This window comes from Sander vitreus, unplaced genomic scaffold (assembly GCF_031162955.1).
Source record: "Sander vitreus isolate 19-12246 unplaced genomic scaffold, sanVit1 ctg315_0, whole genome shotgun sequence".
NCBI lineage: Eukaryota > Metazoa > Chordata > Actinopteri > Perciformes > Percidae > Sander > Sander vitreus.
The window spans coordinates 10,579-28,300 of NW_027595464.1; the positions used below are offsets into that span (position 1 = coordinate 10,579).

Sequence of the window (17,722 nt, forward strand, 5' to 3'; positions counted from 1 at the left end):
TTTTACCATTATTAAAAAAAACATGTTTATCTTGTATTGTGTAACTGAATGTTATTAACAATATATGTCAAGAGATGGAATTGTTTTAGGATTTATGACTGTTATCATTTATTTTACTTTTATTACTTCATGTATTCATGTGTTTTGAAGAATATTGTGAGTTGGGTTTATAGTTTTATTTTTTTTCATCCTATTTTGTTGAAGCTGGTTATGTTGGTTCATACGTGTGTGTGGTCACTTGAAGAGTAGTAATGTAGACTCACTATAATCTGAACACTTGATATTACCCCACAAACTATGAATAAATACTGTTTTGACAAACAAAAATGGACATACTATACTGAATTTTTGTGAATTTTAGAGATTTCATTAACTTTTTATGGCTCTTATGACATACTACACTTCGACCTTCATGCCTTTTTCCATTAGCATGTGTTAGCATATAGGGCTGAACGATTAATTGCATTTGCAATAATATCGCAATATGTTAAAACACAATTTCCTAATCGCAAAGGCTATGATTTGGTCACATGACTCACGAGAGCAAATCAGCACTGCACTCTGCAGAGAAAGCATCAACTTAGCACGCTAATGGCACACCGTACCTTGAGCAGATTTCTGTCTTCAAACAACTAAGTTGTAGTTTAAAACTTTTACAGCCATGTATGCTTGGATGTGTGTGTATGTGTATGTGTCTGTGTGTAATGAATGTTTTTGTGTCCCCCATGTCAGTCATTTTTATTTTATTTTTTAACCTTTATTTATCCAAGTAAGTCGATTTATGAACAAATTCTCATCTGCAACAATGACCTGTCACATTCACACAGTTCCACATTCATACCTGGAAGCTGCCCAGTACAACCACAGTCTGATCTGATCACATTCATACTGGAAGCTGCCCAGTACTACCACAGTCTGATCTGGTCACATTCATACCTGGAAGCTGCCCAGTACTACCACAGTCAGATCTGACCACATTCATACCTGGAAGCTGCCCAGTACTACCACAGTCTGATCTGACCACATTCATACTGGAAGCTGCCCAGTACAACCACAGTCTGATCTGATCACATTCATACCTGGAAGCTGCCCAGTACTACCACAGTCTGATCTGGTCACATTCATACCTGAATGCTGCCCAGTACAACCACAGTCAGATCTGATCACATTCATACCTGGAAGCTGCCCAGTACTACCACAGTCTGATCTGACCACATTCATACTTGGAAGCTGCCCAGTACTACCACAGTCTTTTTTTATAAGAATCAAGTATAATATCATTTTTTATTTTAATCTTTGATATATTTTAATGTGTGTGATATATGCTCTGTGTACTAAAAAGCTTACTGTGGCTTTAAGAAAGCTTTGTTACAGTTGAACGTGTTGGAGCGAGAGACAGGAATGGGGGGAGGGTTGTGGGAGAGACTAGAGGGGGACATGAGGCTATCGGGGCTCAGAGAGAGAGAGAGAGAGACCCAGTGCAGAGCTGCTGGATTTCAGAGACCAGGACCAGGACCAGAACAAGAGCGGAATGGAGGAGGAGCAGCAGAAGCTGGAGCAGCGGAGCAACAAGGTCCCCAGAAGAGTAGCAGCAGGCTCGACCTCTGATAGCAGCGGTGTTCAGGTCATTGTTAGGACACAACAAGTACACTAAAGACACAAGATGGCCGACTCTCATGGAAACAACATGGGGCTCTGTGTGCATTAGCACACATGTTTCTCTCCGTGTGAAAAGGGACCATAGGCGTAAAAAGAGGTTTTTAAAAGTCTTGGTGTGTCCAGCTCTCAGTCCATTACTTAAACCTTAAATTTCTTTTATCTTGAGTGTGCAAATCAAATCCATTATTTTTCAGATGGAAGATTGAGACAACATATGATGAATGTTGCACAATGTGTGCATCTTCGCCGCGGCCCTTGATCCAAGATTCCGAAAACTCAAGTTCCTGTCCACAGACGACATCCTGAAGGTGAAAATAAAACTTCAGACCCTTGCACTTGAAGCCAGACGAGTGCAAGTGAAGGAAGAGCCTGAAGAAGATGACTCCCCCAGTGGTCAGCAAGATCACTCCAGACAAAAGCCAAAGTCTGTTCTGGACACGTTGCTTGGCACAGATGATGAGGAGGAGCTGGAAGATGAAGACCCAGGCCAAGACCAGAGGGAAGATGCTGTCAGGAATGAGCTTCTTGTGTACCATAGGGAGAAACCCCATCCCAAAGGACAAAAACCCACTCCAATGGTGGAAGGAACATGAAACGAGGTTCCCCGGCCTGGCTGTTGTGGCGAAATCCTATCTGGCTGCCCCTGCAACATCCACACCTTCGGAACATCTGTTCTCAGCAGCAGGGACCATCGTGAGCAAAAACAGAGCAAGCCTCACCAAAGAGCACGTGGACATGCTCACATTCCTACACAGTAATTCAGAGTAGGTAGTGTAGAAGAGGAGTAAAGAGTGGTGATGGATGAGGAGGAGAGAAGTGGAGGAAAGTGGACAGTACTATATTGCACACACTTCATTAGCATGTAAGCTTACAGAATAGCAGTTAAGAGAGTCAGTTTGATTGTGCATCAGGTTTTATGTTGGGACTGTTATATTGTGTTAAACACTCTCAGGAATGTCTGTACTGTTCACTGCACATTGTTGGTTTTTGCACTGCATTTTTTTCTTTTGTACAGGAGATATTTATGTTGGGACTGTACAACTGAAAACAGGACTTTTATATTGTATTAAACACTCAGGAATGTCTATACTGTGCACTGCACAGTGTTTTTTTTGTATTGTATTTGGCTTCTATTATTATGTTGCTAACATAGACTCTTACAGTGGGCTTGTTTAGTGATTGCACTGCCTTGAATATGGAACTTGTTGCTTTAGTATAGTACACTCTTAAAGTCTTTTGAGTTTTGTATGTCTTTTGCATTCATTAATCCTTTATTGCTTTGGCAGCATATTCTCTTAAAGTCTGCTTAGAACTTGATCTCTTTTTATAAGAATCAAGTATAATGTAATTCTTTATTTTAATCTTTGATATATTTTAATGTGTGTGATATATGCTCTGTGTACTGAAAAGCTTACTGTGGCTTTAAGAAAGCTTTGTTACAGTTGAACGTGTTGGAGCGAGAGACAGGAAGGGGGGAGGGTTGTGGGAGAGACTAGAGGGGGACATGAGGCTATCGGGGCTCAGAGAGAGAGAGAGAGAGACCCAGTGCAGAGCTGCTGGATTTCAGAGACCAGGACCAGGACCAGGACAAGAGCGGAATGGAGGAGGAGCAGCAGAAGCCGGAGCAGCGGAGCAACAAGGTCCCCAGAAGAGCAGCAGCAGGCTCGACCTCTGATAGCAGCGGTGTTCAGGTCAGTGTTAGGACACAACAAGTACACTAAAGACACAAGATGGCCGACTCTCATGGAAACATGTGGCTCTGTGTGCATTAGCACACATGCTTCTCTCCGTGTGAAAAGGGGCAATAGGCGTAAAAAGAGGTTTTTAAAAGTCTCGGTGTGTTCAGCTCTCAGTCCGTTTGTAGCTTCTAACTGAATCTCTGTGGTTAGTTTAGTTTCTAGTTGATATCTGCTTTGGTTTACATTTCGGCTCCGTTTATAGGAGTCTTGTTAAGGTAATGCTGATGAAGAGCAACATTTCCTTATGTTTCCTCTTCAAAATAAAAGCATGTATGTAACAAAGTAACCAGGGGCTTTTATTGTGAAGAATGTATAGGAAGTTAAACCGTTTTACTGCTTTGTGAACACAGCGCTATGAAGATAGATATGACAATGCTTGACTAATAAATACCAAAGTAGACAACATAAGAGCAGGAATGTGTGAAGAAATAAAACAAGTTAACATGCTAAGGATACACCAAGGCCCTGATTAAAAGATAATCATAATGTCTTCTGAAATGTCTTTAGGTTGAGAGGGAGAGACGGGTGAAGGGAGTCAAACAGTCACTCTCAGAGTAGAAAGGAATGTGGCCATAAAAAGAGGGGGTTGCCACATCTGTTGGTTAGATATCTCTTAACTAGGTGAGGGGTCACAGGGGAACTATATGTTTTATGGCTGAAGCAAAGGATCCTGGCCCCAGCCCACCAATAGGGACGAGGTGACACCCCAGAGTAGAATAGAAAAGTGTCTGTACTAGGAAGTCTGGGCCATTCTGCAGAGCCCCAGGGTGAAGTAGGGTGGTCTTTGTCAGCCACTGACAGGTCTGCAGTACTACCACTAGGGTTGGGTACCGAAACCCGGTTCCACTATATTCCACACTTTCTCTGTAGTCTATGTTAGCTAGCTACCGTTAATGTAGGCTACTTTTACAATGCCATATTTCCCCTCTGGGCTCACCAAAACGGACCTAAAAGCATATTAACCAATCACTGCACGGTATCGCTAGTAAACATATTACACTTACTCTGCTAGTCTATCGTTCAGGACGAGACCCTGGAGCCTGGTGGTGGGGGAGGGGAGGGGGGGGTCTGCCCTTTCTAACTCCTCCTTGTGTGTCCAGGCCTCTTGGACACCATCTGAGAGAGGTTTCTCCTGTGCAGGACATCCATAAGTCAGGAGAGGTGTCTATCTCGCCAGAGAAGGCAAATATGGCCATTTTCCTGCAAAAGAAGTGCTAAAGTTTGAAGCTGGTTCAGTTAGCATACCAACTCAACATTTATTTTGTTGTTACTTGTTAGGGCCCGAGCACCGGCAGCGGTGAAGGCCCTATTGGAACTGAAGGAATTATTATTATGACGGCAAATGAATAGCCTTTTTGAGGAACTTAACATATTCAAAAACTCACCAACATTGGCGGACGCATCAAGTCTGGTGAATATTTACGTATTTTAAGGGTTTCGGGAATAGGTGCACAAAAATGGCTCGCTAGCACCCCTACAAAGATAAAGAAATGTAGCCCCTGCAGTGTGTTTAACGTAGACTCACGAAACTTGGTACACATATGGAGCATGTCAAGAAGTATAATAAACGTCATTGTAGCCATACCCTAAACCCAACAGGAAGTCAGCCATTTTGATTTCAAAGTTCAAAATTAGTGTGATTTTGGCCATTTCGACATGCAGTACTTTAACGAACTCCTCCTAGAGATCTCATCCAATCAACTTCAAATTTGGTCTGAACCATCTTAAGACGTTAAAGATGAAAAATTGTTAAAAGAAAATCTTTTCGTCAGACAGTGTGGGCGTGGCGGCCATTTTGTGTGTTTAGCGATGAATGACAAAGTGGCTGTAACTACAGTGTACATTGTCATATCTGCTTGAAATGTCCCACAATCTACAAGAGTCCAGTCCTGAGGACATCAACAGGCCAATATTGACTTTTGGTCCTAGCGCCCCCCGCTGGCAACAGGAAATGCGCCTTATATGACAAACATCATCCAATATACATGAAACTTATAATGTGCAGTCTACATTTGATACTGAGCCGCCCTCTATACTTTAACCACGCCCACGTATTCAGGCCACGCCCCTTTTATAACAATTAAACCATTTAAGGTAGACCCTTGTGTGACGTATCATTGAACTCAGCAGAGACTTCCTCCTTCATTGGTCATGGTTTAGCCCGCCCCCTATGCTTAAACCACGCCCCCTTTAATAACTAATGACCCGTTTCTTGTACACTATTGTGTGAGGTATCATTGAACTCAACATAGAGTTCTGTTTTCATTGGTCATGGTTTGGCACACCCCCCATGCTTTAGCCACGCCCCCTTTCACAGCTAATGAACTGTACGACTTAGGGTCTTGTGTAAGGTATCTTTGAACTCAGCAGGGAGTTCCCTTTTCATTGGTGACGATTTGCGGTGTCTGAGTGCTGCGCAAATACACGGTCGCAAGGAGCGGTGTCCGCCAGTTACCCCGACGTGCGCAGAGGTGCGAGGGCCCGTCCAACGCTGCTTGCAGCTTTAATAAAGTCTGTGATTGTTTCTGTGTTGATCTGCAGGGCTGTGCCTCCTGGAAGTCGTACTTCCCGTTCCACTACACTCCGTTTGCCTCCGTCTTCAAAGACATCAAAGGCATTTGCACCGACTTTGAGAAGGACACCAAACCGGTAAGAATGGAGTAAACCCTTACTTTTCTACTTCTTTCTTTTGTTGTCCCTGTTCTTTTGTCTCCTCTCCACCTCCAGATCACGATCTTTCAAAGAAGACTATTTTGTTGAGTAATTACAATCAAATGCTGGTAAACTCATTGCAAAGTGAAGTCATTTTGTGTGATGCCACCGTGGAGGCATTATTCTAAAGATCCACTAAAAAGGATCTGCTTTTACACACCTTTTTAAAGCTGGGGTTGGCAGTTTTCAGGAAAAGGCAAAATAAATGACAGGATTGTAAAACTCTTCCTTCCTCCTACAGCTCTCCCCTCTCTGTCGTCAGCCCCTCTCTTTATACAGTAACCTGTATGAGTACTAGTCATTCATTTCAATCATCCCCATTGTCACGGTTATCCCGATGCTGTTATATAAGCTGTTTTCTTTGTAATGTTTTCTTGAGATGACGTACTTTGATTTGAGGCTCTAACTCGCTACAGGACACGAGCTTCTATTAGCCCCAGCTAATCTCCTGATATTTAGGGCCCGAGCGCCGACAGTGGTGAAGGCCCTATTGGTACTGAAGGAATTATTATTATTATTACGGCAAATGAATTGCCTTTTTGAGTGGCTTAACATATTCATAAACTCATCAAAATTGGCGTTCCGCATCAAGTCTGGTGAAAATGTACGTATTTTAAAGCTTTCGGGAATATGCTCACAGAAATGGCTTGCTAGCGCCCCCTACAAACTTAAAAAAATTGAGCCTCTGCAGTACGTTTAACGTAGATGCGATGTTGGCCATTTGCACGTCGTACTTTTTTTGCAACAAAAATTTTGCAAAAAAAAATGTTGACAGGAAAAATGTCGCAAAAAAAATGTGGACAGGAAAAATGTCGCAAAAAAAATGTGGACAGGAAAAATGTCGCAAAAAAAATGTGGACAGGAAAAATGTCGTAAAAAAAAATCTTGAAAGGAAAAATGTCGTAAAAAAAAAATGTGGACAGCAAAAATTTTGTTACAAAAAAAATGTTGACAGGAAAAATGTCGTTTCAAAAAAATCTTGAAAGGAAAAATGTCGTTTCAAAAAAATCTTGAAAGGAAAAATATCGCAAAAAAATCTGGACCGGAAAAATGTTGCAAAAAAGATTCTGACAGGAAGAATGTCGCAAAAAAGATTTTGACAGGAAAAATGTCGGACATGTGTAGAGAAATGTGGACAGAAAAATATCGCAAAAAAATCTGGACCGCAAAAATGTCGTGAAAAAATGTTGACAGGAAAAATGTCGTAAAAAAAAATGTGGACAGGAAAAATGTCGTAAAAAAAAATGTTGACAGAAAAAATGTCGCAAAAACAATTTTGACAGAAAAATGTCGTAAAAAAATGTTGACAGGAAAAATGTTGGATGTGGACAGAAAAAAAAAATGTCATAAAAAAGATTTTTACAAGAAAAATATCGCAAAAAAAAGGTGGACAGGAAATATGTCGGACATGTGGACCGAAATGTGGACAGGACAAATGTTGCAATAAAAATGTTGACAAGAACAATGTGGTAAAAAAGAGAGTGGACGGAAAAATGTCGCAATAAAAATGTTGACAGGAAAAATGTGGTAAAAAAGAAAGTGGACGGAAAAATGTGGTAAAAAAAAAATGTTGAAAGGAAAAATATCGTAAAAACAAATGTTGACCAAAAGATTTTGTGAAAAAAAATGTTGACAAAATTTTTTCGTAAAAACAAATGTTGACAGGAAACATGTCGTAAAAAAAATGTAAGGAAAAATGTCGTAAAAAAGATTTTTACAAGAAAAATATCGCAAAAAAAACGTGGACAGGAAATATGTCAGACATGTGGACTGAAATGTGGACAGAAAAATGTCGCAAAAAAAATGTGGACAGGAAAAATGTCGCAATAAAAATGTTGACAGGAAAAATGTGGTAAAAAAAAAATGTGGACAGAAAAAATGTCGTAAAAAAAAAATGTCGACAAAAAAATGTCTTACAAAAAAATTCGTAAAAACAAATGTTGACAGGAAAATGTCAAGAAAAAAAAATGTTGACAGAAAAAATGTCGCAAAAACTATTTTGACAGAAAAATGTCGTAAAAAAATGTTGACAGGAAAAATGTTGGATGTGGACAGAAATGTTTGACAGGAAAAATGTTGGATGTGGACAGAAATGTGGACAGAAAAATGTCGCAAAAAAATGTGGACAGGAAAATCGTTTTTGACAGGAAAAATGTCGTAAAAAAAAATGTGGACAGAAAAAATGTTGTAAAAAAAATCTGGACCACAAAAATATTGCAAAAAAAATGTTGACAAAATTTTTTCGTAAAAACAAATGTTGACAGGAAAAATGTCATAATAAAAAATGGTGTAAGGAAAAATGTCATAAAAAAGATTTTTACAAGAAAAATATCGCAAAAAAAAGGTGGACAGGAAATATGTCGGACATGTGGACCGAAATGTGGACAGGACAAATGTTGCAATAAAAATGTTGACAAGAACAATGTGGTAAAAAAGAGTGGACGGAAAAATGTAGCAATAAAAATGTTGACAGGAAAAATGTGGTAAAAAAGAAAGTGGACGGAAAAATGTGGTAAAAAAAATCTTGAAAGGAAAAATATCGTGAAAACAAATGTTGACAAAAAAAATCGTAAAAAAAATGTTGACAAAATTTTTTCGTAAAAACAAATGTTGACAGGAAAAATGTCGTATTAAAAATGTTGAAAGGAAAAATGTGGGTAAAAAAGATTTTTCTAAGAAAAATGTCGCAAAAGAAAGTGGACGGAAAAATGTGGTAAAAAATAAGTGTTGACAGGAAAAATATCGCCAAAAAATCTTGCCAGGAAAAATGTCGTATAAAAGAAAGTGGACGGAAAAACGTCATGAAAAAAATCTTGAAAGGAAAAATGTCATATAAAAGAAAGTGGACGGAAAAATTTTGCAATAAAAATGTTGACAGGAAAAATGTCATAAAAAAGAAAGTGGATGGAAAAATGTGGTAAAAACAAATCTTGACAGGAAAAATGTCATATAAAAGAAAGTGGACGGAAAAATGTAAAAAAAAATGTGGACTGGAAAAATGTTGTTTGTGATTGTGAGGAAGTGGGCCAAGGCTTGAGTGTTAAACTGATTCCATCTTTGCATTTAACAGGTTGATTGTTTAGTCACATTAGGTTTAGGGGTGCTGTGAGTATTGTGTTTTGTTTTGTAAAGTACTTTAGTTAGAGAGGATTTTTGTTTAACCTTGTTGTTTTATAAGTGTAGAAATAGTCTTCCTTTTGAGGATCTCTTTTTGTTATAGTCTGTTGTTTATTTCCACAGCACCCACCGGCCCCATTTTTCCTTGTTGTAAGCTCCTTTGTTAAATTTGCCTTATTCAAAATAAATTTCCACTCAAATACCAATTCCATCTGGTTTTATGTTTATGTCCTGATACCCCTAGCTACAGGACGTAACAATCAACAAGGTGCATTTGCTTAGATATGTTAACATGCATATGTAAGTATGTGTTAGCATCGCTTGGCATGGCTAGCATATGTAAACATCTTAGCATATGTAAGTATGTTTGCATGTGTATCGCTCCAACATTGCATCTAACTCTCTGTCTGTTTCTGTAGAAACGGAGAGGAAGAGGCAGACTCGCACATCACAGCTGTCAGCACTGTGGCATCTCCTTCACAACATCTGGAAATTTAAAGATTCATCAGAGAGTTCACACTGGAGAGAAACGATACAGCTGTCAGCACTGTGGCAAGTCCTTCACAACATCTGGAAGTTTAAAGATTCATCAGAGAGTTCACACTGGAGAGAGACCATACAGCTGTGAACAATGTGGGGCAGCTTTCAGACTGTTAGGTGCACTCAAAGGTCATCAACTCATTCACACCGGAGAGAAGCCGTTCTCATGTGAACAATGTGGGAAAACTTTTTCTCAGAGTGGTAACCTTAAAGTCCACCAACGCATTCACACTGGAGAGAAACCGTTCAGCTGTGAACAATGTGGGGCAGCTTTCACAACGTCAAGTATTCTTAAAGTCCATCAACTCATTCACACTGGAGAGAAGCCGTACAGCTGTAAACAATGTGGGAAAACTTTTTCTGTGAGTGGTACCCTTAAAAGACACGAACGTATTCACACTGGAGAGAAACCGCACAGCTGTGAACAATGCGGAGCAGCTTTCACAACGTTGTGTTATCTTAAAGTCCACCAACTCATTCACACTGGACATAAACCGTACAGCTGTGACCAATGTGGAAAAACTTTTTCTCACGTTGGTTGCCTTAAATCTCACCAACGCATTCACACTGGAGAGAAGCCGTACAGCTGTGAACAATGTGGGGCAGCTTTCGCATGTTTAAAAAGCTTAAAATGCCACCGACATGTTCACACTAGAGAGAAGCCGTTCTGGTGTGAACAGTGTGGGAAAACGTTTTCTCGGAGAATTGTCCTTAAAAGACACCAACTCATTCACACTGGAGAGAAACCGTACAGCTGTGAACAATGCGGGGCAGGTTTCACACAGTTATCTAACCTAATGGTCCACCGACGTGTTCACACTGGAGAGAAGCCGTTCTGGTGTGAGCAATGTGGGAAAACATTTTCTCAGAGTGGTCAACTTAAAAAACACCAGCTCATTCACTCTGGAGAGAAACCGTACAGCTGTGAACAATGTGGGGCAGGTTTCACACAGTTATCTAACCTAAAGGTCCACCGACGTGTTCACACTGGAGAGAAGCCGTTCTGGTGTGAACAATGTGGGAAAACCTTTTCTCAGAGTCCTCACCTTAAAAGACACCAACTCATTCACACTGCCTCCTCTTGAACATTTTTTAAAGCCAAGCTGTTGTTAGAGTGGAGAGAGGGAACAAATAGCGTGAGTCAAGACGCTGATTACTACCCAGATAACAAAAGAGAGCAGTCAGAGCCCAAAGTAGCCGAGGTCCAGGACCACTGCAGGCACTAACCTGCATGATAAATATGGAAGAAGAACAAAGTGTGGAATATGTTAGAGCACATAACATTGGGTAAAAAAGAGCATGTAAAGATGACAAGTGAAAAACAGTGCAGTGAAAAACACGATGAGTGTAACATAACAGTTGTTTTCCAAGGAATCAGATTATGAGATATTCATGGTTGAAGCTTGTAGAAGAAAATTATTTACCAGTTTTAGTCTCATTTTATCCTAATATCCTCTTTCTGTTCACTGAGTTGCTAATATTTTACCTTATTTTTTTTTTTAAATACACACGTTTATCTTGTGTTATGTAACTGAGTGTTATTAACAATATACATCAAGAGATGGAATTGTTTTTGGATATATGATACGTTTTGAGTTGGGTTTATTTTTTTCATTTTTTCCTCTTATCATACTCAACATAGTATACTATTACTTTTTTAAACATACTATACTATAACATTTTTATTAATTGTTTCGACATGCTATACTATGTCTTTTTATTACTTTTTCAACATACTATGACTTTTCACGACCTTTCGACATACTATACGGGGTTTTTTAAACTTTTTTTGACATACTATACTATGACTTTTTTTCAAAATACTATACATACTATCAAAATACTGTACTACTGTACTACTACTACTACTGTACTGTGACTTTTTAAGATTTTTTTCCAACATACTATACTATGACTTTTTTTTTTTACATACTATGAGTTTTATGGCTGTTTTTGACATACTATAATATGACTTAATGATTTTTTTCAACATACTATGCTATGACTTTTTTGCAACATACTTTACTGTTGATAGGTTGAATATAGATTGCATGCTTTTAAATATCGCCTATGAATGTATTACATAAGGTTATGTGTGTGTGTGAACCTCACATGCCAACTGATGACTGTTGATGTGGGGGGTCCCGTGTGGTGAGAGTTATGGGAAACATCTGGGTATGACACCATGACAACATCGGGAGACCATGAGAACCAATATTCTCCAGGGGCCTCATTTATAAAACCTGTTATGCAAGAAAAAGTTGCGTGAAGCAGTGTGAAGCAACATTCCTCGCAAATGTCGGGATTTATAAAGAATTTCCATGTGTAAAAATGTGCCCAGTTTTCCGCAACCTTTTGACCACATGTGAGATTGTGCGTAACGCTCCTAAGGTTTTGTAGACTGCGTTTTAGTGAACTCCGACGGGATCCCCGTTTTCCGAACCCAACCTAGTTTTTGTTTTCCTGAACCCAACAATCCCGTTCTTTCCAAGCCGACCCAGAGCCGGTCGCGATGCCCGGCGAGGGGCTGCCAGCGACGGGGAGAGGCAGGGGATCCTCTACCGTGCAGCGGACGCTAAAGGAGACTTTTAGCGTCAATAAGAACGACAAAGGCACCTGACCAAACGTCCGTATTTTACGAGATGGGAGTGAGAATCTGTTGTGAGCAAACTGTAAATTTGAATAATAAAGACATATTATGCTATTTATTATTTCTTCTAACTCAAACTCATTGGCCATTGCTCATTTTCTGTGAAGAACATAACAAAAAACTTATTTTCAATGACTGCACATGGTACACCCCCCCCCCCCCTTCACTTAACTATTACTTATGAGGTGTTCAGGTCGACTGGACCCGTATGTAATAACTGTAGGTGCTATGAAACTTAACGGTGTCCTCCTCCTAACTGGGCCTGCTGTCTGTGTGTCTGTATATGTGTGTGTCTGATTGTAGGTGTCTGTGTGTGTGTGTGTCTGTGCGTCTGTGTGTGTGTGTCTGTGTGTGTGTGTGTCTGTGCGTCTGTGTGTGTGTGTCTGATTGTAGGTGTGTGTGCGTCTGTGTGTGTCTGATTGTAGGTGTGTGTGTCTGTGTGTGTGTGTCTGATTGTAGGTGTGTGTGTGTGTGTGTGTGTGTGTGTGTGTGTGTGTGTGTGTGTGTGTGTGTGTGTGTGTGTGTGTGTGTGTGTGCGTCTGTATGTAGGTGTCTGATTGTAGGTGTGTGTGTGTGTGTGCGTCTGTATGTAGGTGTCTGTGTGTGTGTGTGTGTGTGTGTGTGTGTGTGTGTGTGTGTGTGTGTGTGTGTGTGTGTGTGTGTGTCTGATTGTAGGTGTGTGTGTGTGTGTGTGTGTGTGTGTCTGATTGTAGGTGTCTGTGTGTGTGTGTGTGTGTGTGTGTGTGTGTGTGTGAATGTTGTCTTTCTGTACCTGCTATTCCCACACAAACTTACAAAATGTTTACATTTCGAGCCCTTCCATCTGTTCTGATTGAGTTCTAAGAAATAAGCTCCAATCTATTTTTTACCTTTTTAATAATTGAATTTCCTCGTTTTCTCACAAAAAAAACGAAAATGATCATATGATCGTAACTGTGCTCTCACAGGGGTAAATGGCAAATATGAACCATAAATGATGTAAATATCATTGGTAATTGAGCTAAATCTGTTAAGTATTAAGGCTGTGTAACAAACATATGAACACCACACAGGGGTTAAGGCCTCCAAACAGGATTTAGCTTCGATGTTCGGAGCACCTCGATCTCACAATCACTGAATCATGTTTTGTCATGATTGGTCATCAAGGGCTTCTTTACAAGGCTGCTATATTCATTGATTGATTAACATGGACCTTATTAGGACAAATATGGGACGACCTTGGGAGGAGCGTGACCGCATAAGGTAACACACGTCCGTATTTATAACGAGAAGTTTTATAAACGAGGCCCCAGGTGTAATTATTTTTTTTCAGTTTCACGTGAAGGAGAGCTGAAGGACAACTTCAATGTAATCTTCACGTGTGACCTTTGGAGGGGGCCTACCCGACAGCAGAGACCACCTAATTGGGGGACCCTAAGTTGTTATGGTGACGTGATTGACAGCTGGTTCTCCAGATGTGAGGTCTAAACTGTATAAAGGACTGTGTTCACTTCGTGTTCAGTGAGAAGCTGATCTGTGCATGTGACCGTTCTCTCACTCGAGCGTATGTTATGTATCTGAATAAAGCTGCATCTGAATCTGTGAAGTCTCCTCAATCTATTTCCAGATATCAACTATGACGTTTTTGACTTTTCTCAACATTCTATAATATTACTTTATATTACTTTTTCGACATACCATTATATGACTTCATTAGGGCTGTCAAACGATTACATTTTCTTAATCGCAAGTTTATTTTTGCAAAATTATTTTGCATTTCAGAACAGTTTTTAAGTCCATATTAACAATGGAAGCCGTTCTTACCAGAGGATCTTAACTGGGAATCAAATGGATGCAAAGAAAGTCACTTTATGAACTTTAAGATTTGTATTTGTTTATTATTTATTTAATCTAGTCACACATCTGAATTTAACAATAACTTCAAATGCACCATGAGGCTGTAGTTTACCAGTTTCATTGAACACACCGTCTGTGTTGTTTCTCCGACGGCAGCTGCAGATTGTTACATCCCGGTGTTGAATCCTCTACAGTAAAACACAGTCACACTTTACACCGTTTAGTGTTAGCTGTCAGCATTTAACCCTGTTTAATCCAGCTACTAGCTAGTGGTAGGCTAACGTTAGCTGCTGTCGAGTATAGTGTTAACTAGCTAGTGGTAGGCTAACGTTAGCTGCTGTCGAGTATAGTGTTGACTAGCTAGCGGTAGGCTAACGTTAGCTGCTGTCGAGTATAGTGTTGACTAGCTAGCGGTAGGCTAACGTTAGCTGCTGTCGAGTATAGTGTTGACTAGCTAGCGGTAGGCTAACGTTAGCTGCTGTCGAGTATAGTGTTGACTAGCTAGCGGTAGGCTAACGTTAGCTGCTGTCGAGTATAGTGTTAACTAGCTAGCGGTAGGCTAACGTTAGCTGCTGTCGAGTATAGTGTTGACCAGCTAGCGGTAGGCTAACGTTGGCTGCTGTCGAGTATAGTGTTAACTGGCTAGCGGTAGGCTAACGTTAGCTGCTGTCGGTATAGTGTTAGCTAGCTAGCGGTAGGCTAACGTTAGCTGCTGTCAGTATAGTGTTGACTAGCTAGCGGTAGGCTAACGTTAGCTGCTGTCGAGTATAGTGTTGACTAGCTAGCGGTAGGCTAACATTAGCTGCTGTCGAGTATAGTGTTAACTAGCTAGCGGTAGGCTAACGTTAACACTATACTCGACAGCAGCTAACTAGCTAGCGGTCGAGTATAGTGTTAACTAGCTAGCGGTAGGCTAACGTTAGCTGCTGTCGAGTATAGTGTTGACTAGCTAGCGGTAGGCTAACGTTAGCTGCTGTCGAGTGTTGTGCAATCCACACATTACATTTCAGATGACTGTCTATTCATTTCATTACAATCATCTAACTATCAATCGATACAACTGCTCACAATGATGAGTACCTGTTGCAGTACTCTTAATGTATAGTTGTATAGAAACAGACAAACAATACTCCATGTTTAGATCATGAACGTTTCAAGATAACCAGATTTATTGTCACCAATTAGTGTGGAGCATGAACCAATCAGAATACAGTATCTATGGATGTAATATTTCATCATCATTCTTTACTGTAATGTACTACTGTTTACCAGACACTGTTACTATGCTCCCATGTACTACCTTTGCTGTAATGTACTACTGTTTACCAGCTACTGTTTCTATGGTCCCATGTACTACCTTTACTGTAATGTACTACTGTTTACCGGACACTGTTACTATGGTCCCATGTACTACCTTTACTGTAATGTAATACTGTTTATCAGACACTGTTACTATGCTCCCATGTACTACCTTTACTGTAATGTACTACCGTTTACCAGATACTGTTTCTATGGTACCATGTACCACCTTTACTGTAATGTACTACTGTTTATCAGACACTGTTACTATGGTCCCATGTACTACCTTTACTGTAATGTAATACTGTTTATCAGACACTGTTACTATGGTCCCATGTACTACCTTTACTGTAATGTACTACTGTTTACCAGACACTGTTACTATGGTCCCATGTACTACCTTTACTGTAATGTAATACTGTTTATCAGACACTGTTTCTATGGTCCCATGTACTACCTTTACTGTAATGTACTACCGTTTACCAGACACTGTTTCTATGGTCCCATGTACCACCTTTACTGTAATGTACTACCGTTTACCAGACACTGTTACTATGGTCCCATGTACTACCTTTACTGTAATGTACTACTGTTTACCAGACACTGTTTCTATGGTCCCATGTACTACCTTTACTGTAATGTACTACTGTTTACCAGACACTGTTTCTATGGTCCCATGTACTACTACTGTAATGTACTACTGTTTATCAGACACTGTTTCTATGGTCCCATGTACTACTACCTCTGAGACTATTTACAGTATTGACAGTACCGCACTGTATGCATGCAGGCCCTTGGAATTGCTTGTCCAATTCTGCCAACTCGTTACTGATGATTGAGATTGTGTATATATATATATATATATATATATACACACACATACATACATATGTATAGTCGTACCACATTGTTCGCCATGCCGAAGGTTTTTTCCAAGATGTTTGGCCAATTGCGATGTAGATGAGAACCTGCGGCCAAATCCACAAGACGGAGTTGATGAAGATGTAGAAGTACAGTAATCACTTCTTTGTTTTGCTTTTTACAGTACAAGCAAGTTGAGGAATACTGCATTTGATGTTTTACAGTACTACTGTCTTTCCTTTTCTATTTTGTAGCTAATTATTTAGCTTATTTTTTATGTTGTGATCGTACTGTATTGCTTTCATCAATACATTTCAGATTTTGTTCAATGATTCCACTGTGTCTGTAGTATTCTCTCTACTACTGCAGTACTTTTACAGGGATGTATGTACATGTATCACCTATTTTGTACTACAGTATTTAATGATTGTACCAGCGATGACCCAGTGAAACTACAGGTATCTTGTGTGTGGCTGATTTGAAGTAACGGTTCAGTAGTATTTCACTATATACTAGTTTTTTGAACCAATGATTGTGCGAGATGTATTTAAAGATATGAATGATGTCATGTTTTGAACATTGGACATCCTGAGTTACAAGTGATGATCGTTCTGAAATTAGTAGCAAAGTGATTATAAAAAACTGTAACAAGCCCAGCGCAGTTCTGCATTGCATTCAGTTCATTTAAACGGGTCTGGGCTAAGACCTGAACCTCCTCAAGTCCTCCAAACGCCCCTGGCACCAAATGTTGTGATTGTATTATGACTATTCAAAATACTAAACTATGACTTTATATTTTTTTTGGACAAACTGTATCATGACTTTTTTTGACATACTATAACATTACTTTATATTACTTTTTTCGACATACTATAACATGACTTTATATTACTTTTTTCGACATACTATAACATGACTTTTTTCGACATACTATAATAGGACTTTATATTACTTTTTTCGACATACTATAACATGACTTTATATGACTTTTTTCGACATACTATAACATGACTTTATATTACTTTTTTCGACATACTATAATAGGACTTTATATGATTTTGTTTACATACTGACTTTTTTTTTTACTCTTTTTGACATACTATACTATGAAATTTTAGGATTTTTTTCAACATACCATACAATGACTTTTTATTTACTTACACATATATATATATATATTTTTTTTTTAAAGATTATTTTTTGGGGCTTTTCCCTTTATTAGAAAGTGGATAGATATGAAAGGGGGAGAGAGATGGGGGATGACACGCAGCAAAGGGCAGCGGGTCGGATATTTCCATATTTAACCTTT

The 17,722-nt window shown here is 39.4% G+C and overlaps 1 protein-coding gene across 2 annotated transcripts; it reads left to right on the forward strand.

The window, feature by feature from the left end:
- Positions 1 to 3,149: 3,149 nt before the first annotated feature.
- Positions 3,150 to 11,293, forward strand: LOC144513680 (uncharacterized). Of its 2 annotated transcripts, XM_078244859.1 has the most exons (3): positions 3,150 to 3,350; positions 9,647 to 10,157; positions 10,233 to 11,293. In XM_078244859.1, the coding sequence occupies exons 1-3, from the start codon at positions 3,258 to 3,260 to the stop codon at positions 10,850 to 10,852; spliced, it is 1,224 nt and encodes a 407-aa protein (XP_078100985.1). In that variant the 5' UTR covers positions 3,150 to 3,257; the 3' UTR covers positions 10,853 to 11,293. The 2 variants fall into 2 exon arrangements, with proteins under 2 accessions (XP_078100985.1, XP_078100984.1); XM_078244858.1 differs by having other exon boundaries at positions 9,647 to 11,293.
- The last annotated feature ends 6,429 nt before the right edge of the window (positions 11,294 to 17,722 follow it).